At 32.7% G+C, this 27,042-nt stretch overlaps 1 protein-coding gene and 1 pseudogene across 4 annotated transcripts in view; one reads left to right on the top strand and one right to left on the bottom strand.

Annotated features, from left to right (window-relative positions):
- DPYD (dihydropyrimidine dehydrogenase) overlaps positions 1-27,042 on the bottom strand; it is a 696,413-nt gene that overhangs the window by 504,984 nt on the left and 164,387 nt on the right. For all 3 annotated transcript variants that reach the window (XR_013991662.1, XM_081024809.1, XM_081024810.1), the window contains 2 exons: positions 24,213-24,300; positions 5,612-5,773 (listed from right to left, as the gene is read on the bottom strand). Coding sequence is in view for 2 of the 3 variants with exons in the window: in XM_081024809.1 (XP_080880935.1) it covers positions 5,612-5,773; positions 24,213-24,300 (250 nt within the window). In the remaining variant the exon portion in view is untranslated. The remainder of the gene's footprint in view (positions 1-5,611; positions 5,774-24,212; positions 24,301-27,042) is intronic.
- Positions 17,894-18,611, top strand: LOC308487221 (N-alpha-acetyltransferase 10-like; annotated as a pseudogene). Its single transcript has one exon. The product of its transcript is annotated as an N-alpha-acetyltransferase 10-like (transcript).

Genomic DNA, 27,042 nt, shown 5'->3' with positions numbered 1-27,042 from the left:
TGTGCACTGTTGGTGGGATTGCAGATTGGTGCAGCCACTATGGAAAACAGTATGGAGGTATCTCAAAAATCTGAAAATGGAACTACCCTATGATCCAGTAATTCCACTCTTAGGTATCTATCTGGAGAAATCCAAAACTCTAATTCAAAAATCTGTATGCACTCCTATGTTTATTGCAGCACTATACACAATAGCCAAGACATGGAAACAACCAAAATGCCCATCAGTAGATGACTGGATTAAGAAGCTGTGGTACATTTATACAATGAAGTATTATGCAGCCATAAAGAAGAAAGAAATCTTACCATTTGCAACAACATGGATGGACCTAGAGAATATTATGGTAAGTGAAATAAGTCAGACAGAGAAAGACAAGTACCATATAATCTCACTTATATGCGGAATCTAAAGAAGAGAATCAGTGAATGAACTAATCAGAAAGAGTTTTGGAGACAAAGAGGAAAAACTGAGGGTTGTTAGATGGGCGGGGGATGGGGATAAGGGGGAAGGTGAGGGGATTAGAAAACAGTCGGTAACCACAAGATGGCCACAGGGTTTCCAACTATAATTTTATATATAAATTATATAAAGAGGGTCTACGGGCAGGGTGAAAAGGTGAAGGGATTAAGAAGTGCAAATTGGTAGTTACAAAATAGTCATGGGGATGAAGGGTATAGCATAAGGAATATAGTCAGTAATATTGTAATAACTATATATGGTATCAGATGGGTACTAGATTTATTGGGGTGATCACTTCGTAAGTTATACAAATGTCTAATCACTGTTATACACCTGGAACTAATATACTATTGTATATCAACTGTAATTAAAAAAATAAAACAAGTATTTAAAAAAAAAAGCTTTTACTTGGTAACATGCATAAACAAAGAAAACGATTAAGCCATATGTGGTCATCTTACACAACCTATTTCAATATAATTGCTTCATATCTCACAGGAAATAAGGCACAGTGACCTCATTTCATGAGTGGTAAGGTACAGTGACTGAGTTATATGTGGCTGAGCCAAAAAGGTGCAATCCTGTGAACTTGCAGCCAGAAAAACTGGGTTTACATTGAGTTTGTATTGATGACGTGGGGCAAGGAAGAGATTGTGAAATAATACATATTAAAGCACTAGCGTTGTATTCTATATCTGCCTTTATCAGATGTGAGCTTGTGGAAGTTAAAGAATTTCATGGAACCTCTTGTTACTCATACATAAAATGAAATGATAGCATTTACCTAGAGGGTTATTTTGAGCATTAGTCAAGTTCTAAGTAAAGTACCTAACGTTCTCTAGAGCAACAGTAGTTCGTTTAATGTTAACTATGATTTTTCAGTCACTTTGATCCTTTGTTTCCTCATGTACAAAATGGGTAAAACATTACCTAGTTTACACGTCCCGAGGGTTATTTATCCCCATTTTAAAGTGAGATATCACAAAAGTGCATGGAAGTGCTCTGCAAGTGTGGTGTATCCGAACTACATTTCCGCCCTGTGTGATCCTTTCCTGTGTAGTAAGGTCTAATCACCTCGAAAACCAAATGACAAAAATTAATGAAGATTGGATCATCAGTCCAAGGATGCTGATGTAAACGCACGTCTTATTAAGTTGGCCACGAAATTGCAGTTGTTGGCTTTTATTATTTCCTGAGAAACACTGTAGTTTCTCAGGACCAGTAGTTTAGAAGCAGCCTACAACAACACTTAGTTCTGATCGATGCTCAATCAATGTTTGCTTTATTAATTGTATCCTTACCTAGTAGGAGCTTATTACAGTGGATGTTCATACGAGCCAATTTGCCTGCAATAGTCTGGTTTGTGCCTGCTGCACTGGATTACTTATTAGTAAAGTCCTCGTTCACTCCCCAAAGTATCTCAGTCATTGGATTATTTTACTTATAGAGCATTCAGTAAAACACGCAGTTAGAATCCAGTCTCAGATTTCAGTTTAGGTACATTTTTTAATAATTGGTTTTAATTTGAGGACTGTGCTTATTCTTTTTCTTTGCCTCCACTTTCCTATTTGGTAGATGGCATGTATCACAACAATACATTTTTTGAGAGAAGACATGAAATACTCTATTATTTATCAGCATAAATATTTCTATATTCTCCTCGAATATGCTTATACAAGGCAAAAGTTGAAGGCTTTTAGAGACCTCCATGTTTAAAAAAGATACATTAGAAATATTTGTCCTATTAAAACAATCACAAAGTAATGCAAGTAAGCAAGTTCCTTATTCATTCACAATTCTTCAAACTAACTATTGTAGCATTTATGGAAAATATAAATGTTGATGTAATTCAAGTAATTGAAAAATGTTCATTAATGTAGTCTCATAACAACTAGCTATTTAAATTTTAATAGTGTATTTTTACTGTATTATATGTATTGATCAAATTGACTTAAACTGTTTATTCAATAAAATATAGAAATAAATGAAAATAGTATACAATGGTGTATAAATAGTGTATGATGGTGGGAAAAGAACTGGGTAATGTCAAACAAGAGGTGATATAAACAACCTACTAAGACACACTCAAAGAAAAATCTAAAGAGTAAGTCTCTTCTCAGTGAGTCACCTGATTTAGTCTGGAATTTCATGTCAGTGCCATTCTCAACTAAAAATATAAAAACTAAACTAAAAGTACAGTATCAAGAAGCATATACCACACAAATAGCATATCCAGTAGGTATTAAAATAAATAATCTCAAAGTGTTTATTGCAAAAAACAAATACTGTTTTCAGATACCAATTTCATAATCTAATGCATTCCTAAAACTTCATAATTGAGGCAGCATTGTTTAAATACCAGACCTATGGCCCTCATTGACAATTAAATTAAAACTTAAGAGCCCTGGAATTTTAAAGAGTTATGGCCTTCATAACTCTTTAATATCAGTAGAATGGAACTGATTTGAAATGCAGTTAATTATCTACTTATAGTTACTATTCACTCTTGAGGAAATGAGTAGAAAGATCTATTCTCATTTCATTCTCCTTTTGCAGCAATTTGTTAGTTAAACTTGATATGCAATGAGAGTCTAGTTGTTCTATGCAATAAATATATCTCTTTAAAAATTCAATTAAATACTCAAACATATTTTAAAATTAAAATTTCAAGGGTTACATTTGTGTAAAAAAATGTTAAACCTCTCATGAGATTAATAAGAAATTCCAAACCAAATTAATATTATTATTGCCAAATATCTTGAAGCAATATTGCTAGACCTAATTGAACTAAGAAAAACTGCCTCCTAGAGAGAGTTGGAATCACTCTATAGCCTATTTGCCCCAAAGGCACACAAAAGTGTCTGAAGCAAGGTCACTGCAGATGTGGGGATTGCAAAGGACTGAATAATAATGACAACACAGGACAAAAAATAAATAAATAAAAAGAGCAGCTGGTCTCCTGATTCTACTGCAGGCTGCAGGCTATCCTTTGTGTGATTTATTTCTTTTCTACTACAGTCCTTCCAAATCATATGCCCATGTTCAAATAGAAAACTATAAGGTATGGATTTAACCAATAATGGCAGACTACAGAGTTGATATTTTAAAAATCACTTATGAGTTATAGGAAAAACAATTTTGAAAGCGATCATACTATTTTAAGTCTGCTTTCCTAACCTTTACTTAATTTGGTTGAAAAATAAATTTGTATTTTAAAAATTGTTCATTAAATTTATTGGGGTGACATTAGTTAGTAAAATTATATATTGCACTGTGTGTTTACCACCCAGAATCAGTATTTCTTTAAAGGTCAAAAATCAGGTATTGTTTTATCAAACAACCAAAACAGAAAATTATTTTCATCATTTTCAGCTTTGACTTAAATACTGACATCAATAGTTTAATAGTTTGATGAAGGTATTTTCACATTATACCTTTCTTTTTCACTGGCATTAAATTAACATGCTGTTTGTGTTTTGCTTATCTTCACAACAATTTTGACAGCTGGGTAAACTTAAGAGAACCACCCTCTGACTTAGGGATTACTGAACTTTCTAAATTAACTTGCCCTAAGAGGACAATTTAAAGAAAAATGAATGGAAAGTTTATTTCCATAGTCTCACTGGGAAATTTTTATTTATGATTTGATAGACATATTGGAAGCCACAGTTATACAAAGTATAATTGGAATGAAATAAAAAAATATATGTTCCTATTCTAAATTCCATGATTCACTTAAAATGCATTTAATGCCATCCTAATCTATGCTGTCTTAAATAAATAGACTTTGCTTTGGGAAAGAGTGGTAGGAATTTATTAAAACCAGTTCTCAGAGAAATGGTGTTTCTCTCTTTCTCTATCATTCAGGTCACTGACACACTAACAATATTATATTAACTCATTTTGTTTTGAAATGCAGTGTTAGTCCATATACATGTTGTGTGACCTTTCACTTACTACATCCTTGCAAACTTGCCCTGGTTCAATGAAAAGACGCGGGGTCCCCAAAGAAAGATGTGGAAGAATTCAAGTAAATCTTCTCCATCAACTAAGGATTTTCTCAGGTTGTAAAGATTATACTTTGCCCTGGTCAGGTAAGCCTAATGCAATTCTGAATTTGGTAAGAAAAGAAATTAAATCCAAGAATTTATTGCAACAACTCACAACCTCAAATTGTTTCTATTTTCTCATTCCCAGGAGCCCTTCTTTAGAATTAACCTGTCAGAAAGCAGGAAGGGAATAACTCTGATTTATTACTAAAAGCAAAGTGAGACTTAAGCTTGAAGGATATTATGAGAAGGGCCCTAAAAGGAAAGAATATGTCGTGTTTAAGTTGACAAAACTAGATAGGGAAGTCATTAACTAAAAATCTAGGGTTGACAGGCATTTAATTTGGCCTTCTAGCCAACTGGACCCCAAGGGTTACAAAATCTTACTGTAACCTCCATATAAGCTGATCATTTAAATGATACATGGGACTTGACCTGGTAGTTGACTCCAAACAGGAGACCCCTGAGAGAATAAGATGTGCCAGAGAATCAAAGCCATTTACAAAGGATGCATAAAAGAGAAAACCATGACCTCAACTAATGGCATAAACAGTGAAAAAATGCTTTTATTTGATTTCATTATACACTTGTATCCAAATAACACACTTCTAATCTATAAGTCCACAAAATCTAATGTTAAACAACATTATTCAGTTTCAGGGTTTTTGAAAATTCTCTAACTTCTATTACTCAAAAAATATTACAAAATAATACTGATATTTTATTCCAAGCCAAAAAGATTAAAGAGAGTTGCAGGGAAAAGAATCAGTTAATATAGCCTTTTCATAATGGGATCCCCTTACCACACTCCACTGTAAAGTTAATAAATTCTATTATTAGATCTTCTAATTTATGTAACTTTCAGTCAAAGTATTTTAATAACCTTCTGGGATTGCAATTAGTCTGACACATGGTTTTATAAAATTTCATTTTTTGTAGCTAAGTTGTTGAATAAAAATACTGTTTATGGCACAAAACACCCTTTAGCTGTGTATCACACTAAAACTGTTGGATATCAACAAAGCATCAAGGATTAAAGTTTCTTTAACATTTTTATATTTCAAGGAGGGAAGCAGAAATGTGTACACATACATCTTACATACCTCAGTAGCAAACTGTTGTAATCCACCAATATTAATTGGTCCCTCTTCAGTGGCATATAAATTGCATCCACCTACACAAAGATCAGAGGTTGGACATACCATTCCACAGGTCAGACCAAGTGGGTTATCTGAAAAAATCATCTTAGCAGCTCCATAATAATTCTGCAAAAATAAAATAAATTTTACTATGTAACAATGTACCTTAAACATTCAAATTACGACCTAATTTTTTCTATTAGGAGATTGGGTTGAAGATCAAGACACATATTAAGATGTAGGCTTTACAATACTGTTTACAGAACCATCAGTAATCACTGGCAGAGTATCTAACAGAGGAATATTCAATATATGGTGTATTAAATGAAGAATTAATCAATTTTAGAAAATTGAAATTTAAAATATAAATGTTCTATAGCTTTCTTTCACAAGGCATCTGACTATACCCTACCATGAATTATTCTTTTTTTTTTTAACAAAGGTAAGTTAAATAGATTGCTTGAACAAGCTTAAAATTTAAATCTTAAAACTTAAAAAAAATAAAAAAGGTTGTACTCAGGTTTCTTCCATTTAAATAAATTAAAAGCATTCAGGGCCCTCTTTCCCTTCATTCATATGAATTCTGTGTTATTATCTTTCAATAACATCCTACTAACTAGAGACGCAGATGAAACTCATTTAATAGGAAATCCTGCACCAGATCTTGATGAGTTCATCTCTCACCACTTCCTTCTGCATATTTGACTATTACAGAGCAACTTAGAATCACACCCATTTTATCAAGAGTGTTTGGAATCCAACTTGTCAGGAATTATACAACTATGTCATTATTTACTAAATAATGCATAATAAGTTGAGTATATCGGGAGCATTTTCTCCACTAATCAAAAGTAAGAACTGGACCTAACCAGTATTCCTCAAAACTGTCAAGTATATCAAAAATAAGGATACTTTTGAGAAACATTAATAGTCAAGAGGATCCTAAAGAGATATGACAACTAAATATAATTTTTAGTCTGGACAGAATCCTGGATCAGAAAAAAGGTATTGGGAAAAAGCTGTGGACATCTGGAGAAACCACAGAACTAGTTACTAATAATATATAAATAATCTTTCATTAACAAATGTTTAGCAAATGTGCTATACTAATATCAGATATTAGTAATAGCTGCAACTGTGTACAGACGTATATGGGAATTCTTTCTACTTTTATCACAATTTTTCTGTAAATATAAAACTACTCTAAAATGCATTTTTAAAAGATGGTAGAATGTACTTAACAACATAAAACTAATGCATTTATTTTCCTTCAGCTTTTAAGATATTTCCGAAGGTCTTTGAAAACACATGCACTGCTTCCATGATTAACCTCAATAATAAATACAAATTCTGAGAGACTACAAAATACTGATGATTATAAACAACAGCAATAACCTTTACTATTTATTGACTCTTTAGTGCATTCCTGGCACTTTGCAAGGCTTTTATTTATTCTTTACCTCCAGTTGTCTTATATAAGATGCCCAGTATTCAATCAAAAATTTCTAGGCATGAGAAAGAATTAAATGTCTCATAATCAGAGAAAAAAAATAAATAAATGAAGCAGACTCACAGGTGATCCAGAAATTGAAGTTAGCAGAAAAAGACTAAAATAATGCTGATGAAAATTCAGGCAAAGAAAAGGCAAACAAAATAGATGAACAATTGAAAATATAAACAGACTACTAAGTAATCAATTTAAAAAAATCAAATTCACATTCTATAACTGAATAAAACATTTAAAAATAGATTTCAATGCATGTTTTTAACACAATTCATGGTGTTTTAATTGCATTTGCTTTATCAGTGTGTCTCCTTAGCAACCAACAGCCATGTCTGACACATAAGAATGCTTCTTCAATACATATTTTCTTAATGCATAGGAGGAATGTGTTATGAAATTAAATTCATAAATAAGGTAAAGAAAGGGTAAATAATTTGCGAACAGATCTTACAGTATATGTAAAAGTGGTAGAACCGGGATTCAAAGCCATATTTCTGACTTCTTAAGAACCAAGATATACAGTAATATTAAATCATACTGTTCATTACTTAATAGATTATAAAATCTAGTTATAGTATTATTATTCAGCTCTACTATGTATCTTGATGTAAAATACATGCATATAGCTCTTTTCAATATAAACAGGAGGGCATGTAGCTAGCCCATTAAATTAATTATGCTTTACATATCATTAGATGATTTTTTGCTTGCATAGTTCCTTTACTTTTGATCTTTCCATGAGTACAGTGAAAAGTTATTATAAGGTAAATGTCTTTTTCTCTTAATTCCAGAGATTAAGGTCTTTTGTTCCCCAAAATTTGGTCATATTTTCCACTGTCTTTGTTATATCTTCATTGATGTCACTAATAGGCACCAATAATAAAGCATTAAACTGTCAAAGTATAATTTTCAATAGTTAACATAATACTACACCCTTACACATACAGAAGGAGAATGTGCCAAAGATTTCACTTGACTCAATAAATAAGGATCGTTAATAGAGTAAAAATGACTCAAAGGGCATTTGAGGCTGACATGACTTAAATGGTTAATTCTACAGAATATTTAAATAACAGTTTATACAAACTCCTCACAAATACTTCCAAAATAACTTTTGGAGTTATCTGCTCTACTGAACAGAAATAATTTGTATCTCTACTGTATACAAATCTATAAGTTTAGATGTAAAATGGCAGTCTCAACTTTTAATTAATATTAAATAGAAGAATCAACCAATGGTTCTTTTTCCTAGAAAATTAAATAATACTTAGATATCACTTGTATTTAAAAATGTTTTAATATAATAATAAAAATAGAAACTTACTTTATTGGCCTCAGTTTCTGGTTTTGGATAATTTTACTGAAAAACAGTCATGATAAACAACTGCTAGCTTAAAATTAACTGGTGTATTCCTAAGAAAAAGACCCTAGTTCCCGTTTAAGCCCATCGATCCCCTCATTCAGCACCACAACAAAGCAGTTAATCACTGCTAGAGAAAAATCTCAAAGTCATTGTCAGTATTCTTTCCTCTTCTTATTTGACCTCTCAGGAACATTTGACATATTTGATTAATAAATATTTATTGACTGATTCACTGACTCAAAAATCCTATTTCATACTGAGAAACAGCCTTGTAATATAAAAACACTATCATGGGGGAAAAAATGTCAATTACAGATTACTTTTAAGGATATTACCGCCCCCACCCCCGAAAAAAATAATATAATGTAATTAGACACCTAGGGATATTTCCACAGAGTATTGATTGTTTTATGAACCCCAAATTGAGTTTCAAGATTACACAAAATGAAGACACAAGAAGAGAAAGAGATATAAGAGTTTAAAAAGTGCAACAAATAAAACATTTAAAATTACACTCATGACCCATGGTTTGCTACAGCTGTGAAACTACTAGGGCCTGATCTATCACAGCATATTACTGACGATGAAACTGTCTGGTAATTCTTCAACATTCTTACAACTCCAAGTGTAACCCTTACAATGAAATTGTGGGAGGGTATGAAATTTTTTAAAATTAATAAGAATTAGTAAATGCTTTGTAAATAAAAAGAACCACAGGAATTTTTTTAAAAGGCAAATATATGCTTCCTGACATCAAGATGTTTTGGTATCAGAGAAAGTAGTCATTTCAGGCTAAGGTTTAAAATCCGTTTTAAATGGGTGGCTGTCAAAATGATTCTGGGTGACAGGATTAAGAGAAGAGAGAGAATGACATGTGAGTCATTCTGGACTGATATCAGTAAATATTCAAGAAAGTTCAGAAATGTCTTGGCATAATGATGGGCAATTTTGCTACAGTAGTTCTTTCACTCACTTAGGAAATGATGATTAGAAGATATATTTGAAAAAAGTGCTTGCAACTAGTTATGGAGAATCTTGACTACCAACCTAAGGGTTTAGTATTTAATTGCCACTTTTTAAAAGAAGGTGACAGTAATATGGCACTAACTGGAAAATTACTGTATAGATCATGTGGATATTCTCAGAAAGGGAGTGCAAAGATAGGGACAGACGTGATCACACCTTAAAAAAGAAAAGCACTGGCATGTATCACAACACAGAAACATGAAAATGGGCTGAGCCTACATTAAGCAAAGATTCGGAAGTCACATTTGCAATCCATCTCTCACAAATAACTTTGAAGACACGCTAGAGAACTCAGCTGAGCAGGGATCTGTGTCCTCAGAATCAGAGACAGCCAGTACTTTGTTAGACAGGGAACACCTCCACTCTTCCCGTCCTGAACATCAAGATCAATATCAACTTTTTCTCTCCATAGTAAGTGGGAACATTTCTTGAGTCCTCCTTTTAAACAAGAGGTTTCACTCCTATTCTCTGAGCTCTTAAGCTTTTCTAAAGGGAAAGGCTATAAAATTTAAATTTAGAAGGGCACTTTAAAGGCACCCCAGCAGTGTCCTTCTAGAAAATATAGAACCACTTCAACTGGTTTCTTCATGTTATTCAATCAGTCACAAGCATTTTAGCCTTCTATTGTGTGAAGAAAAATGTACAGAGCTATGTTAGGAGGAATCAAATATAAATATTTGATCTTCTGTGCATAGATTTATGTATAAAGCATGAAGTCTTTTACCTCTTCTTTGAACAAAATCTAAAAGACAAAAATGATGTTTGATATGTTTGTTGTATTCATATCAACACAAAAGACTACGCATTGGATGTTCTCTAGCCCATCAACTTACCCATTATTTGTAGATGTTGAATTTTCTATTACTCATTGGGGTTTATAAAACATGTTCTAAGGTATAGCATGTACCATTTATGCAAGTTAATTTTAAAATAACCTTAACTTTTATTATTCGCTTTTTATTTCAAATTATAGCTTGAAACCACATTAGTGCCATACCTCTACACTTTATTGGTTTTTAAAGTCATCAAGAAACGTGAAAAACCCACAAGCCAGCTATATACTCTCATATGGTATAACTAATTTCACAAATAGTTCTATCATATCCAGGCCTTCATAGCACTACAACATTATCAATACAGCTGGTGGATTTATTTTAAAGTGTTCTTCCTTCTTCCAATGACAGTTTTCACAGATGGAAGCACCCTTCCAAGATAAACTCCAATCTGTTGCATTAAAAAAAAAAAACAAAAAGAAAAAAACTTGGGCTAAAATTCAGTAAGTGTGCATGTGTGACAAGGGTGAATTAACATTACTTATATTTCTGGATTGAGCTAAATAATGGTGAGTGTACTGATGTACATTCATTGAATACAAAATGTCTCAATGTAACACATACAGAAAATAATAACACAAGGAACACTCTGTCAGGCTGTCACCATTCCTCAACGAACAACCTATGGATCTTCATACCTTTGGCAAAGGAGAGTGAGGATAAATCATGAAGAGAACACACAAAAATTCCTGCCATCACAGTACTCACATTCTTGTAAGGAGAAATAAAGACACAAGAATAGGTTTGGCTAGTTTTAGTCTGAAAATCCTCTCTTCATATCTCAGATATACTAAATTTTAGAAAAGTTATATGAGTAGACCTTTAGAACTATGAATTTACTTTAGTCTTACTTAAACTTAATGTGTAAGGAAATAAATAGCCATTCTTGTAAAATTTTTATATGACCTTGAGTCACTAAACTGAAAAACACACACAGATACACATGACACACACACACACACACACACACACACACACACACACACACACTTGAGCATGGACAGACTTCAGAGCAGTACAGTCCTGGATGTGAAGCCTGCTTATACCATATGATTAGGGGAAAATGTAATAGCTCTTAGCTTCTGTTTTATCACTTGAGAAACACAGATCAAAATTCCTTCTTCATTAGTTATATTTATATTAAGATTTTTTTAAACTTGACACAGATAAGATGCCTAGTATATTATGTAGTATAGAATAGGTTTGTTAAATTTAAGTCCCCATGCTATCTCCCTAGGCTTTCTCACCTAAAAAGATTTTCTTAAAATGTTAATTCTAAGAGTTTACAATTTTAATGTTTATTAAAGAAAACCATGTTGGGAAGTAGATAGAATAAGAAAAGCAAAATACATTATATATATAGAAAGAAAAACTATCTTCACTCTACTAAGCCATAAAAAATGGCATGGAGGCATATAAATAGAGGCATAATTCTTTACATATATTATACTTCTACTATACTTCTAGCAATTATACTTCTACTTCTCCTATTTTCTGCACTCTATCTACCTTTGTATATTTGATTGACTTGAGAACTTATCATGTTCCTCATGAGTTAGTTAAAATAATAACATAGCGTACACATGCACATGTATTCAATACATTAACCATCAAGTATTTAACTATCTGTTATGTGAGAGGCCTTTTGGTATACGCATGAAGAATCAGTATTTTTGCCTGTAGATTGTCTAGCTAAACAGAAAAACTTTTTTGTCTGCACCAAAAACCGTCCTTTTCATATGTTATATCATTGTTCAAACGTTTTCTTTAAAAAGCTTTCTCAATATTTCAGCCATTTTCCAACTAGAAGCACAATACCAGAATATTTTCTTTATATTAGATCCTTTCGATCATCATATTTGTTAATATATATTTACAATAATTGTAAAGTTTTCTGACACGTGTCTTTTCTTATTTTTTGAGGTCCGAGATCATGTCTAATCTATACTCCTTGCCTGTAAGCAGTTAGTAGAATATACTAGAAACTCACTTGGTTACATTTATCTTGTAATATCCAAAATAAACATTTCTATAAAATTCAAAAAGAATAATGTGCTTGACTATTTTTGAATGACCAATTTAAAGCAAACGTGAATATCTGCAGTGAAAATGAAAATGCCCACTTTATCCAGAGCAAATAATAAATATGCAATAGATTTTGTAACAAATTTACAGAGGTATAATTTTTTCATTCCTACTGGGTTATTATATTTGGAGATAAACTATAAAATGCATGATTTTATTCAGTGTATGATAGAGTTCGTGTATAATAATATATATTAATTCATAATATAATTTTTTTCGAGGAGACAGATGCCTTTCTACATCTAAACTTCAATGCGAATATAAAAAAGACATGTTAGAGTTAATGATCATTAAATAAAGCTAAGGGAAAAAAGGCAAAAGTAGAACTCTACAAGTATCGCTTATAAATATTACATAGCTTGCAAGCAAATCAAAATGTATTAATTTCTGAAATTATTGAAAGTGAAGTAAGATTAATACTGATAGAATCTCCCATGATATACCACATAAAAAATACTAAAATATTTGTCTCTAATTTTATTTTATAAATGTTATTTTTCATTGAGATCATATTTCATAACAACCCAACTGAATTATATATGTTGTTAAAGGTAACCAGAATTGGGTCAAAAATGATTATTTTTACTTCAACAGACAGAAATATACACATGCTATATACTAAAAGGACATTTGGTTTCTAGGAGCTTGAAGTAGAAATTTAGTGTCTGGGTTTACTATTGCACTCATATATCTCCCTCTTCTGAAAGATGTTATACTGAAAACAAAGCAATATCACACATGTTACTGTCTACTCAGTAAATAACTGATAACTACTCCATCTCTGATTTAATTTCAAAATATACTGGTTACTAATGTTTGGCAACAGAAATAAACTGTGCAGGTTATTGTTGTTTTTTAAAAATCATTTGTTATTAAAAAGGCAGAAAAATTCAACTCAGTGAAATTGTTAGCCAAGTTTTAAAAATGAATTGATATTCTTAATAACAAATAGATGTAATAGCAAAATTACAAATTGAAAGTGAGAAAGAGCTCCAATAATCTCACCCCAAATAATCTTTGCCCAAACAAAATTTAAAACAAACTCAGTGACCATTGTTGAACATCTTAGGTGTAAGATAATTACTTAATAAGTAATTAAGTAATTATTTATGCTAGTAGAACTAGACTCTAATTGAACACTCCTATTTTCTTCTATTCAAATAAAATAAAGTTATTTTGTGAGAGTTTGCTCTTCACTGACAAGAATGAGAGATTTTCTTAATTGACAGGGTGTTGTGGTGTCTACCATAGTGTGTTATTATATTATGGCTGATAACCAGCTGTCAGCCACTATTTGTACAGTGGATATAAATAGCTTTATTAGAAAAGCTTCCATTCCACGTACACTAATTTAAACCCATTATGACTTTCAAAATTATAAATATTTTTGATTATAATAATTCACTTAAAATCTTGAATTTATGAAAGTAGTGTCCAAACACTAAACTGCAATTTCTTCAAGATAAAGTCTATTGTGTTATGCATTTTATCCACCATTCAAAATGTTGATAGTTCTTATAAAACTGTCAGAACAGCAAATGCATTACTTATTTATCACTTTATATTTTAATAATGACTCAGAATACACATATGTTATTCATAGAGTTGGTGTAGTGTGACGCAGACAAAAGCCCACTGGGCAAGAATTCAGGAATATTCAGTTACATTATCAAGTATTGTGTAACCTGGGATAAATCACTTAGCTTTGCTGGGTTTCAAGTTTCCTTTTTATACAATGACATGGCTGGTTAGACTAAAATTTCACTCGTCTAGCTGCTGTTACATTGACTTTTACTTATTAATACTAACATATTCTAACTAGTATTTTATGTTTTATACAGGTTTTCTTTGTTTCGATTATACTAAAGAAAAAAGTTGTAATTCCAGTTTAATTTACATAGACATATAGACTATACATCATTGATCTGTTTTAAAAAGTTTAAGTTTTTAAAAAATATTCACAAAAGTATGTTTAAATGCATCTGCACACACACACAACCACAAACAATGTGGTATTACTTCATATAAAAATGGCTTAAGATGTACAATAAAAACCTTTTCCCATTTAGTTACACTGACATTACTTTAAATTTTATAATGCTTACATTTTGTAATGAAGGACTAAATTCTTTGAGTTATAGAAGGTTTTTCAGAAGCACATGCTCATTTTTTAAAGGAAATATGAGAAAAAGCAGTTACTGTAACATATTGTATTGGCTATACAATATGTAAAATTAAAACTTTTACATATTGTATTTTACATATACAATATGTAAAAGTAAAACTATAGCCTTTTAGAGGTGTAAAGGTTATATTACAAAACAGAGATAGATTTTATATAAGCATTAATGATTTAATAAACAATATAACATCCATAAATCTTTTTCAGCACAATACATTAAAGATGGGACATTTTGAAAATAATATTCCAGTCCTTTGTCTTTACCACTAATAAATTTAGTACCCTACCATTTGACAGATCCAACACTATGAAGTTATATATTAAAAGTAAAGGCTGTGTTCTAGAAAATTTGGCAAATGGTATACCAACTGATACATGATTGAGGCAAGATGAGCATACATTTGCATTAATACTTTTAAATTTATATTTTATTGTAGTCTGAACACAGTGTTCCATAATTATTTTGTACAACATTTACTCATTTTATAAAACTAGTTTTATCACATGTAAGTGAGAAAAGTTAGGATATTCTGAAAATAAATGCAATATCCGGGGAATGGCCTTACTCAATGATAAGGTGTGTTATACAGCATAATAATAAAAACATCATGGTCCTGTCAAACATAGATCGCTAGGACAAATAGAGAGTTTGGAAATAGATCCAAATAAATATGAAATTAAATATGTGATAAATGTGGCATTCCAGAATAGTGGGAAAATACATTATTTAACCAACAGATTTGGAACTATTAGTCATTTAGGAAAAGAAATATTTCACTCTACACCAAAATAAAAACCTAGACTAGGGCTTGTCACATGTTACTCTGAAAACTTTCAGTACAATTTTATTTTACTATTGAATGTTAATTATATTTTGTTAAAAATAAATATGCTAACTGTAGATGTAAAATCATATGGAGATTTATAAGAAAAATGTTAATAACCTCTTTTCACCCTTCCCTCAATCTCAATCAACTAAGGAAACTAAAGTTTAAATTATATCCTTTTATGCCATATTTAGCTTATATATATATATATACACACACACATATATATACATATATCACCTAAATATATATATACATATATGTATATATACGAACTTTTCTAAAGACAGTGTCATGCTATTCATATTAACATCCAAGTTACTTTTTTTCTCTTAATGGGGATATACTTGTAGATCAATAAATATAATAATGCATTTTTAATTAAACAATAGCCTCATAATATTATAATATGTAGTATAACATTTTAGCAAGTTTCCTAATGATGGGCACTATAGTTGTCTCAAGTTTTTCATTACTTTAAACAATCCTACAATCACTACAACTAGTATTATTCACATGCTATTACATGGTGGCACTTTTATTTCTCCAGGAAGAAAAAAATAATGCACTGCTGGCACAACAGTGTATTTGTGGTAGTCAATTATACACAATATTTGTAATAGTCAAATATATTTTCACTGTATAAGGTGTTTTGTTTTCTTCTTACTGAATAAGATGGGAGGTTACTGAACCTTTCAATTTCAATAATCATATGACAGAAAATTAGTGTCCCATCCTTTGATTTACATATTTCTGAATAATATGGAAGTAGGACATCTCCAATATTGTTATTATTTGTATTACCTCTTCTATAATGTTTATAACCTTTGCCCATGCATATACTATGTTGGGTTATTAATCTTATTTAAATTTTCAGGAACCCTGATAAACAGAGAAGGTAGCACTTAGCCTAAAATATACATGGCAAAATTTTTTCACTTGGTTTCAAGTTTAGTTAGTTTTATTTTAAAATGCAATGCACATAATAAAATTTACCCTCATGTAGTTTTTGGCTTCAAAATTATCTTTAAACATGTTTCTTTTTATACTTAAAAGTTTAGTCCACCTAAAATTTATGTTAGATGGCCAGATGAAATGTTCTAAAAGTAAAGTCAAAATTATACCAGAACCACTTTTCAAAGAATCCATGATTTTTCACTGAATTGAAATGTCCTCTTCATTATAAGTTATGGTCTCACATTTAATTGGTTCTATTTACAGACTTTCATCTGTTCCAGAAATGTGTACCAATATCATATTGTTTTGATTATAGTAGCTTTACAGTGAGTTTCTGTAGCTGATGTGGCAAATCTTTATTTTCTTATTTTTCAAGTTTCCTTCTTCCATACACTTTTCCAATTACTATTCTAGTATTTACCAATAAAAATTTGTGTTCCAAGCAATCTAGACTATCTATTAGATCTTAAATATGTATTGCATTTTTCCACAGATATTGAGCACATAGTTATCTGCTGTTACTCTTCTAATTTTAAACACAATGGAATACTGTTCGGCAGTAAGAAAAGATGCTATAGGAACATTTGTGACAACATGGATGGATCTTGAGAGTATAATACTAAGCGAAATAAGTCAGACAGAAAAAGCAGAAAACCCTATGATTTCATTGATGTGTGGTATATAAACCAAAAACAACAAAAGAACAAGACAAACAAATGAGAACGAAAAACTCATAGACACAGACAATAGTTTAGTGGTTACCAGAGTGTAAGGGGGTGGGGGGTGGGAGATGAGGGTAAAGGGGATCAAATATATGGTGATGGAAGGAGAGCTGACTCTGGGTGGTGAACACACAATGGGATTTATAGATGATGTAATACAAAATTATACACCTGAAATCTATGTAGTTTCACTAACAATGTCACCCCAATAAATTTAAAAAAATAAATAAATAATTATAGGTAAAACGTTTGTTTTAAACTTCACCACGGATGCATCTATGAGCTACCTGCCATGTCCAGGGACTGAAAATGACAAGGCACTAAGCCAGGGACATAAGTGGAATCATCTTAAAGGCATTTGCCAAACCAGGTGAACACAGGCTTACATTTTCAGGTCCTCTGAGAAAGCAAATGTAAATCCCTTAAACAAACATGTATTCATCTCAATCCTCATAGAACTTCAAATACAGCTAAAACATAAGCAGCTAAGGTAAAAAATAAATAAATAAATATACAAGGAAACAGTACTCTGAGTGAGTGGCCAATAGAAATCGCAGACAGTATAATCAGACCCACAGAAACTGTGGATCATGGCACTCTCAGAGTACAAAAATCAGTATTTATATTTTAAGAAATGATGTCCCCCCCACCACGTCTCCTCCCCACCCCTGCCCGCCATGGCTCGGGCCCGGCCACCCAGTCACAGCACATTCACGGCGGCTGGGAGCCGTGAGCCCAGTTGCAGTTATGAACATCTGCAACTGGAGGCCTGAGGACTTGATGGACACACAGCAGCCCAACCTCCTGTGGCTGCCTGAAAACTACCAGATGAAACACGACTTCTACTACGGCTTCCCCTGGCCCAGCTCTCTTACACTGCTGAGAACGAGAATGGGGGGATTGTGCAGTATGTCCTGGCCATCATGGAAGACGATCCAGGTGACGTGCTCCATGGACCTACCACCTCACTGGCTGTGAAGCCTTCCCACCCGCACCTTGGCCTGGTTCTGAAGCTGAGCGACCAGGCCTCCCTGCCATGATTGAGAACGTCAATGCCAAATACATCTCCCTATATAACAGGATGTGTAACTGGGTCACCCTGTACCTCTATTTCAACACCCACAACTTTCAGATCAGCGAAGTGGAGCCCAAATACTATGCAGATAGGAAAGATGCATACCAGCAAGATCTCACCCAGATGGAGGATGAGTGGAAGCAGCATCTGGAACTGAAGGAGAATGGCAGGCACATGGTGGGCTCCATTGAGAATAAGGTGGAGAGCAAGGGCAAGTCACTGCCAAGCTCAGGAGAGGTGTGTTGTGAGGAGAAGGGTCTAGCTGCCAAGGACAGCGGTGGTGACGGCAAGGACTCCAGTGAAATCAGCAAGACCACAGAGAGCACCAATGTCAAGGACCGACCAGGAGCCTCCGACTATTGCCTGCAAGTATGCCTCTCAAAGCCCTAGCCTGCCCATCCTTTCCTCACCCCCTCCAGACTTCACAATAAATGTCACCCTGTTGGCAGAGGGAAGAAATTATAGATAGGCTTGAAAAATGAATTAAAAGCTATCAGTGTTTTAAATTTATATATATCTATATATACACACACACACACATACACATGAGGTCTGACAATTCTAGAACTCATCCTAGAAAAAGTGCTAACGCATTGCTGAATATCACTATGGTTACCTTCAAAGTACTCCCCTTGGGAAGCTAGGTACATGTCAGAGCCTAGTCCACCCTTCAAAGCAATTTTGGAACTCTTTTTCTGGAATGGCTATTGTCGTATTACCCTTGATGTCCTGAATGTCATCAAAATGTCTTCCTTTCTATATTTCCTTTATCTTTGGGTAAAGAAAGAAGTCATTGAGGGCCAGATCAGGTGTGTAAGGAGGGTGTTCCAATAGAGTTATTTGTTTACTGGCTAAAAACTCCCTCACAGACAGCGACGTGTGAGCTGGTGCATTGTCATGATGAATCGTTGGCAAAAAGTTCAGGTCGTCTAACTTTTCCACACAGTCTTTTCAGCATTACCAAATAGTAAACTTGTTTGTCCTGTTGGTACAAACTAAACTGTTTGTCCAGTTCGTACAAATTCATAATGAATAACCCCTCTGATATCAAAAAAGTTTAGCAACATCATTGCAAAAGCTCAGGAATGTAATTGTCAGATCTCGTATATACCGAGGGTGCCAAAAAAAATGTATACAAGTGGACACTTCGGTCAACGTTGCTCAAGCAGTAGTTTGCCATAATCAGAAGTGTCTGGATACTGATGGTAACCACTTTGAGCACCTCTAGTAACTGCAGAAGTCAAACATGACTTGTAGTCATCTTTTGTCATCAATATATATTGACTATTACAATTAACATAGCTTTTTTCCTTTATTAAAATGTGTATACATTTTTTGGCATCATATATATAGAGAGAGGGAGAGAGAGATAGAGAGCAAGAGAGAGAGTTCCAGAAAGAGAGAAGAGAGACAATGAGAAATTCCTTAAAATGCTGAAAGACATCAATCCACAGAGTGAAGAATTCCAATGAAAACCAAGCAGGATAAACAAAAATAACTCCAGACTTAAATAAATCATTGTAAAATTGTTGAACTCTAACGATGAAAAGATCTTCAAAACAGCACCCCTCCAAAGACATGTTATTCTAAAACGATCAACAATTAGACTTCTCTTGATTTTTTCCAACAGCATCAAAACATGCCAAATGACACTGAAATAGTATCTTTCATGAGGTGAAATATATAATAATAATAACTGCCAACCCTGAATTCTACACAGAGTGCAGGTATTTTTCAAAAGTGAATAAATGTAAAAACAGAATCAGAAACAGAAACTAAGGGAGCTTGCCAATAACAAACTCTTACTAAGTAAAAATTTTAAGTATTCATTTCAACCAAAAGTAAGCTGCTTTCCCACGGAAATTCCAACAAAAAAAAGAAAAGATGAAAAGAAAAAAAGGAATGAAGAAAACTGGCAAAGATGTGAACAAAACTAATTCAATATTGATTAATAAAGAATTAACAATACTATCCATCAAGTTTTAAAAGGATAGAATTAATATACAGAAAACATTATCTTCTGAGATAGGGAGGAGCTAATTAGAATTACTGTACCTTCCACTATGCCAGAAGACCACTCAGGTAAACACCCCACATGACACAGACCCATTATATACAGCAGTTGTAAAATTTAGAATATATTCAGTCCTAGAAAAAAATTCATTTTCTTTCACATTACTCAAAAATTGGCATCTAAACTATAAAGGAAATTGATACATGAGTTCAGAAGTATTTATTTAAACAAAATGGCATATTCATTGTATGATGATAGCTTGTTTACTCTCTAGGAGCATAACAGAGAGAGATTTTTTAAAAATTGTTTTCACTTGAGTACCATCTTATGCAGGTAGGTAAGTTTCTGTCAGTCCGCTTGAAATGGATACAGGTGCTCATTCTTACTATCTTGCAAAAAAGTTAGGAAACTAGACTTGTGTACTGAAGAAAACCTGACATCACTATTTTCAAAAATATGTATCTAAAATATTCATATATTTTCAAAATATTGGGTGCATTTCCTAATATACTTTTTTTCATCTACTTACTCCTATCATCATATTGGGAGAAAGCCCAATAGGCTTACATAATAGATATGTATTTGGACAATAGTTTATAGGTACTGGGGAGCCACTCAAGGTTTTTGAAAATGGAAGTGATAATTAGAGCTATGCTTTGAGAAAATTATTCTGGGAGTTATCAACATTTTATCGGATAAGGGTATTGAATTTAGCTATTGAATTTGAAAAACAAACCCCAAAGGAGGATGGACTAAAACTATTTATTACACTTCTACTTCGTAACATGTATCATGTGTATATGTGTGTGTGCATATGTATGTATACATATATACACATATATTGACAGTTTTTAAAAATAAAAATATTGTTGTCAATAGTATTTCTCAATAAATTCTGCTGCTTAAATCTTGTTGCTCCTCTGACTTCTTTTTACTTTCAACAAGTATCTATGATAAAGAGCCTTTTATTTTACATTGAGTCATTCACTCAGCTTTTCTCTATGTATTATTAAATTTATTTACCTAGATACAAAAGCCACACAAATCTGAGCACACAAATTCTATAAAATATGCCAATCAGTGGGAAAATCAATGTGTTATAATTTAATGTAAAATTTCGAAGAGAAAATATCTCTATTGTTTAAAATAAAGCAAACAAAGGAACATTTTTTTAAACAGTCCTTATTTTTAACTACATTTATAGATTGACCTCATGCATTCTAATATAAAGTACTATTTTTTTGCCAAAGGAAAACTGTCAAGAAATATAAGCCAGTATTCACAGTTTGATGAATCTGAAACGTGTACTTCCAATTGAGAGTTACAATTGCAAACAACAGCCTGAACGAACGAAACAGAGAAAAACTGACTGAGGAGTTACAATAGAATTGAGTGTACCTTTGGAAACTATAGCTGTAATCCAGTTTGTAAGAAAATAAAGAATGAAAGTATTGGCCTAAACTCCACCGAATCACAGAAACCTAACACAATACAACACAAGTGACATCCTTTTCTCAAAAAGGCGTAAGGCTCATTGAGTCTGGCGATTCAATTACCCTCTCAACCTGGAAAGAACCCCCCTCCTGAGTTCAGGTCCACTGGCAGAGCAATGTGGGACAGCCTACATTGTACACAGCTGGTAAATATCTAAAAAGCTGCAGGCTTTAAAAAAACAAGAGTCTAAAACCTTTTATGATTGCTACAGTGATTCTTCAACAAAAACTACTTACAAGAGAGTTCCTTAAATGTCTGGCAAAAAAAATTAATTTTCAATTAAATTCCTCCAGATATCTTCTCTTCATATAGAAATCTGTTTAAATAGATACCCTAAGTGCAATGCTTCATTAGGTAGTAAATAATATGGGCAAATTAATAAAACCAAGTTTTCCTAAAATACAGATAAGATTCTGATCTTGCTTAGACATTTTATAAACTGTTCGAAGAATACCATTATTATCTTTTTATTTTTAATAATTTGAATGAAGGAGGTATACACTAATTAGAGTCACAAAGTCACTACTGAATTTTGGGACATCTAGGGAAAATTTAGCTAGCATGTATTATACGTCTAATGTCTCCTCATGCTTGAAGTCAGGAATGCGACCTTGGGTAAAATTATAGCGAACACATTATAGACTTCAAACTTTGGACATTTTGTTTCACTCCTTGTTTCATGACATCAAGCTTAAACAAATGAGATTTCACATACATGTTCCAGATGAGTTATTTATTTTTACATATAAGATAAAGGTCCTGTGATGATGGCTGTTTGGTATATTCTGAAGTAAATGATTGAGATCCCTTCCCAGAATTCATATTATTAGACACAAAATAAATTTATAGCATTGAATATTTCCTAGTACCTACAGGATTAAATCTCAAATATTGACCATAAAATTCAAAGATTTTCACAGCCTAATCCTATCATTCTCTTTCCCATCATTCTTTTTCATGTATGTAGTTTCTGTTCTAGTCACAATGAATTTATTACATTTCCGCAAACCTGCCATGTATACACCCATGTACATTCCTGCCATTTTACGTGCTTAATACTCTTCCTGGATTGCAGCACTAAACACACTGAGTTATGGTTATTTATTTTTTTAATATATCTGTAATTCCTCATAGATTATGAACGTCTAAAAGGCAGATATGTTTGGTAGATAATAGGTGTTCAATAAATAACAACTATAAAAATAGTAATAATTTGTATAGTGTTTACCACTGAACAAATGGGAAATTTAATAATTCCACATCAGCAACTATTTGTTGAATAATTATTATGTTAGAGATTTTCACATACTAGTATTATTCAGTTTATGCCACAATCTTGTAAGACACATGTGATCTTTCTTTCGTAAATGAAATTAAAAAAATAAGTAATTTTCTCTGGATTCACAATAAGCAGTCAATCTAAAAATTCAACCTAGATTTCAAATCCTAATAAATCTAACCATGTAGGTTAATACCATTCCCTTTGCCTGAGTAATAATCTTTAATTCTTTTGAAATCCTAACACTACATAAATTTATCATTTTTCTCCTAAAATATTTTAAAATAATTGACATATTAAGTAAAGATTTTTATATATAAAAAGTGACCTGGTTGTTGAAGGAACACATTGGATTTTTGTAACATTTTAGGAAATAAGTGTTAAACCTTATAAAAATAATTATCTGCATCCTTACAGTAAGAGTTCCTTCAGCTTCTTAATTGTTCAAAGATAAGACACTTGGCTAAGAGCTTACAATTGTCCATTCACAAACAAAAGATACTGTTAATCATTCAATCAACCATTTACTTAGTGAATGAAAACTGAGCGTGGGCTTAGTCTTCAGTTGATTAAAACAAACAAACAAACAAAATTCCTTAAAGCTCAAAATTACTTTTGTTCTACTCATGTCCATAAACGCCTGTTTTCTATTTTATTTAATTAATTAATTTATTTTTTTTGTTTGGGGGAGATTTTTGTTTACAACTCTTATCAGTCTCTATGAATTATTCCTAATTTTAAATTAACTGAATTTTAGAATAGAGAAGTCCGTTGCCTTGATGTAGCTCAGTGTGCCAGACTTAATACCAAAGCACATTTTAAAACAAAGATATTTTACATGCTTAATACTCTTTTTCAGTATCAAATTTGAAAAGTGTTTTGATAAACAATGACAGTTCCTATCCATAAGCATTTAGCAAGCTTAAACTCGTGTCACTATGTTCAGTGACTGCCTGGGTTAAAAGATCATTAATTTCAACATAAACTAATCATTAAGACAATAAACAATAATGTTCATTTTCACAATAATCATATCACAACTTGGAAGAGACTAATTAATAAAATGTGCCACTTTTTTCACATGCCTATAGAAATCATATTTTAATATGTTCAAACATTTTACTAAGATAAGCTTTATGCTTTAATCACAGGTCAAAATAGAGATCATTATTAATTTCATTTGCAGATATAAATCTGAATTTACCTTGTTTGCGATACTTGTGATGAACGATTTGATATCTAGATTGGTTGGACAGCTCTTCTGACAGGGGGCATCTGCACATTTCAGGCATCTAGGAAATAAAAACCAATGGATTAAAGAAGCTTTCTAAGTATATATTGTCTGTCCTATGCCCATTCAGTTAGTGTTTAATAAGAACACATGAAATTGTACTATTTTTAAGTACAAAATTTTTTAAGCAATAAAGTAATCATATTCTTTCACTTTTTGCACACCTTCAGAGATGTATAAACTAGTACCACTCAGGCTAATAACCATCTCTTCTTTGGGTGTTCCTCCTAGAGTTCAAGAAGATCATGATTATTTAAGATACATTATTCACTCATTTACTAAATCAGTCTTGTTTTGATCCCTCACTACATTGATAACACTTAGAAAATACACTCTTTTATGAGAAAACTTTTCTATGCTATGTAGATTAGACCACAAGTATTGTACAAGTGAAAAAGGTAAAGTTTCTCATTTTACCACTTGTAACATCTTTTCTTCCTTCCTTCATCCTTCCCACTTTTCCTTTCATCTTTCCGTTTTCCCTTCCTTTTGTTCTCATCATTCTTCCCCTCCTCCAGTTGTCTGATGTCTTTTAATCTACATACTGTCTATATGGCAATTGAGCTTTGTGATATATGCTTCAGTGCACAGCCCAAATCCACACCCTTCCACACTGAAGCATTTACTCCCCCAGCTGCTCTGCCCTCAGCTGAAGAGAACAGGCTCAACCAAGGTCATGCCCTCTTTCCAGTGGCAGCCTGCGTCCAATTACAGGTCAATGAGGGGGTTAGAGGCCCAGTCCCTTTGCACCTTTTGGGGAACAAGTCTGCAGGATCCACTGCAGTCTTTATTGTGGCTGTGTCTGTCCAGTTCCGATTCCTTCACTCTTGTGGAGATGTTGATCTTCTACATTTCCTGCATACTAAGTCTCTTAGAATCTGCTTCCTGTGGAATTGACCTGAGGCTTGCTCAAACTTGGTGTGCCTCAGAACCATCTGGGAATCTTGATAAATATCTCAGTTTCCACAAACGAGCCGCTCGTGAGTCTGAGTGATCAGCCTGGGAATTTGCCTTTTGAAAAAGGCTTTGCAGTGATTCTGATATATGTGGTTGTATCCACATAGTGAGAATCACGATTCTATAATTACTACTTCAGGTCTGGAACCACTGGCTAATATGGCCCTTAATTTGTACATTAATATATGTTCGTTCATTCATTCAGTTATTAAATATTTAATGACCCCTTGGTAACATGGCAACCTGCGATATGAGAATATAAAAGTGATGAACAAGACCACCATGATTCTGCTCTCATTGAGTTTGCAGCTTGGAGGAACTACAGTCATATAAAACATACTTGTAGTAGTCAGTGTAAATTTGGGTGGAAAATAGCCTGCCAAGGAAATGTATAAGAGGAACAGTAGTCCTGGAGGGAGAAAGTCAAGCAAAGATATTTGGGGGCAGTAACGCTTAAAGGAAGCTTGGAGAATGAGTGGGCATTGGGGAAGAAAAGGAGGGTGGGATTTGGAATTCAGGGTCACTCAAGACAATAATCCAAGAATAGAAACAATCCGTGCCAAGGCCTGGAGAGAAACAATATGAAAGGATAAGTGAACTACTAGAATTTGGTCTGGAATAAAGTGAGAATAGGAGTAAGAAAAATTGGACCGGAGATCTAAAACTTAAGATGTAATACTGTCACGTTTGTCAGAAGACCCGAATTCTCCGAGAATTTCACTGAGAATGAATTCTACATTGCTCAGTGACAAAGGTGACTAGCTAGCTCATTTTCTAGCCACTTCCATGTGTAAAGACCTTGGTTCATTTCCTTCGAGAAAACAATACCAGTCTCGTTGTCATTCTTTTGTAAGTAGAAGAGTCCTCTTTATTATCTGAACCAATTTCTAGGTGCCTAATTAATATCTTGTTTTTTATATCTGATCTCTTTTCTCTGGTTTATGCCCTTAGCTTTCACTCTAAATTAAATTTTACACAATGAGTACCGAAGGCTTTTCATAATCAATTGTCCTCTCTGAAATGTAGTCATTAAACCTCTCTCCTATCATTTCTCTAAATGCCATTGTTAGATTCACATCTATCATTTAATTGAATTCCTATCTTCTCATACTTATGATTTTTTTCCTAAAACACTGTCACTGAGTTCAAAAAGAATTTATTGAAAGTATTATCAGCAGCATACATTGGACAACAATGCAAACAGAGCAGAATGCATCATCTTTTTGGTTCTTGATGTTGAAATGAGGTGATACTTATAGTTGTTTTGAGCATTCATAATAGTTTAAAAGAATTTCCTAATATGTGGTAAAATAAAATAGCTAAAAATTCAGCAAATCATACACCATCTTAAGTATCCTCTAATTTATAAAAAAAAAAGTCATTTCAACAGTTTTCAAAATATCTATCATTTAATAGGAATAAAGCAACATATACACACATATATGTTTGTATTGTACGTCTAAATGCACAGGGATCCACTGCCATTCATCTCACTTCTCATGTGTGTTTTATCCCTAATGAAGTTTCCTGCTTTTTTTGAAACATCCCACTTGAATAATAAGCAATTAAAAAATAAAGTTATAATGTCACCAGGTATGAATGAATCAAATTAGTTCCCAGTGTATTTTTCTGTTCTTCCAGAGAAATCTTAAATTTGACATAAATAGTTTCACTTAACAACACTGACAATGTAAGGATTTTTAGTTGTGGTTATTAAGCCTCTTTACCAAATAATTCTCCTTTTATTATTGAGATAGTTCACAAATAACAGCTGTTGGAAATGTCA

This window comes from Rhinolophus hipposideros (assembly GCF_964194185.1).
Source record: "Rhinolophus hipposideros genome assembly, chromosome: 19".
Classification (NCBI taxonomy): Eukaryota; Metazoa; Chordata; class Mammalia; order Chiroptera; family Rhinolophidae; genus Rhinolophus; species Rhinolophus hipposideros.
Note: the sequence above shows the minus strand (reverse complement) of the source record. Positions and strands in the feature narration are given on the sequence as shown.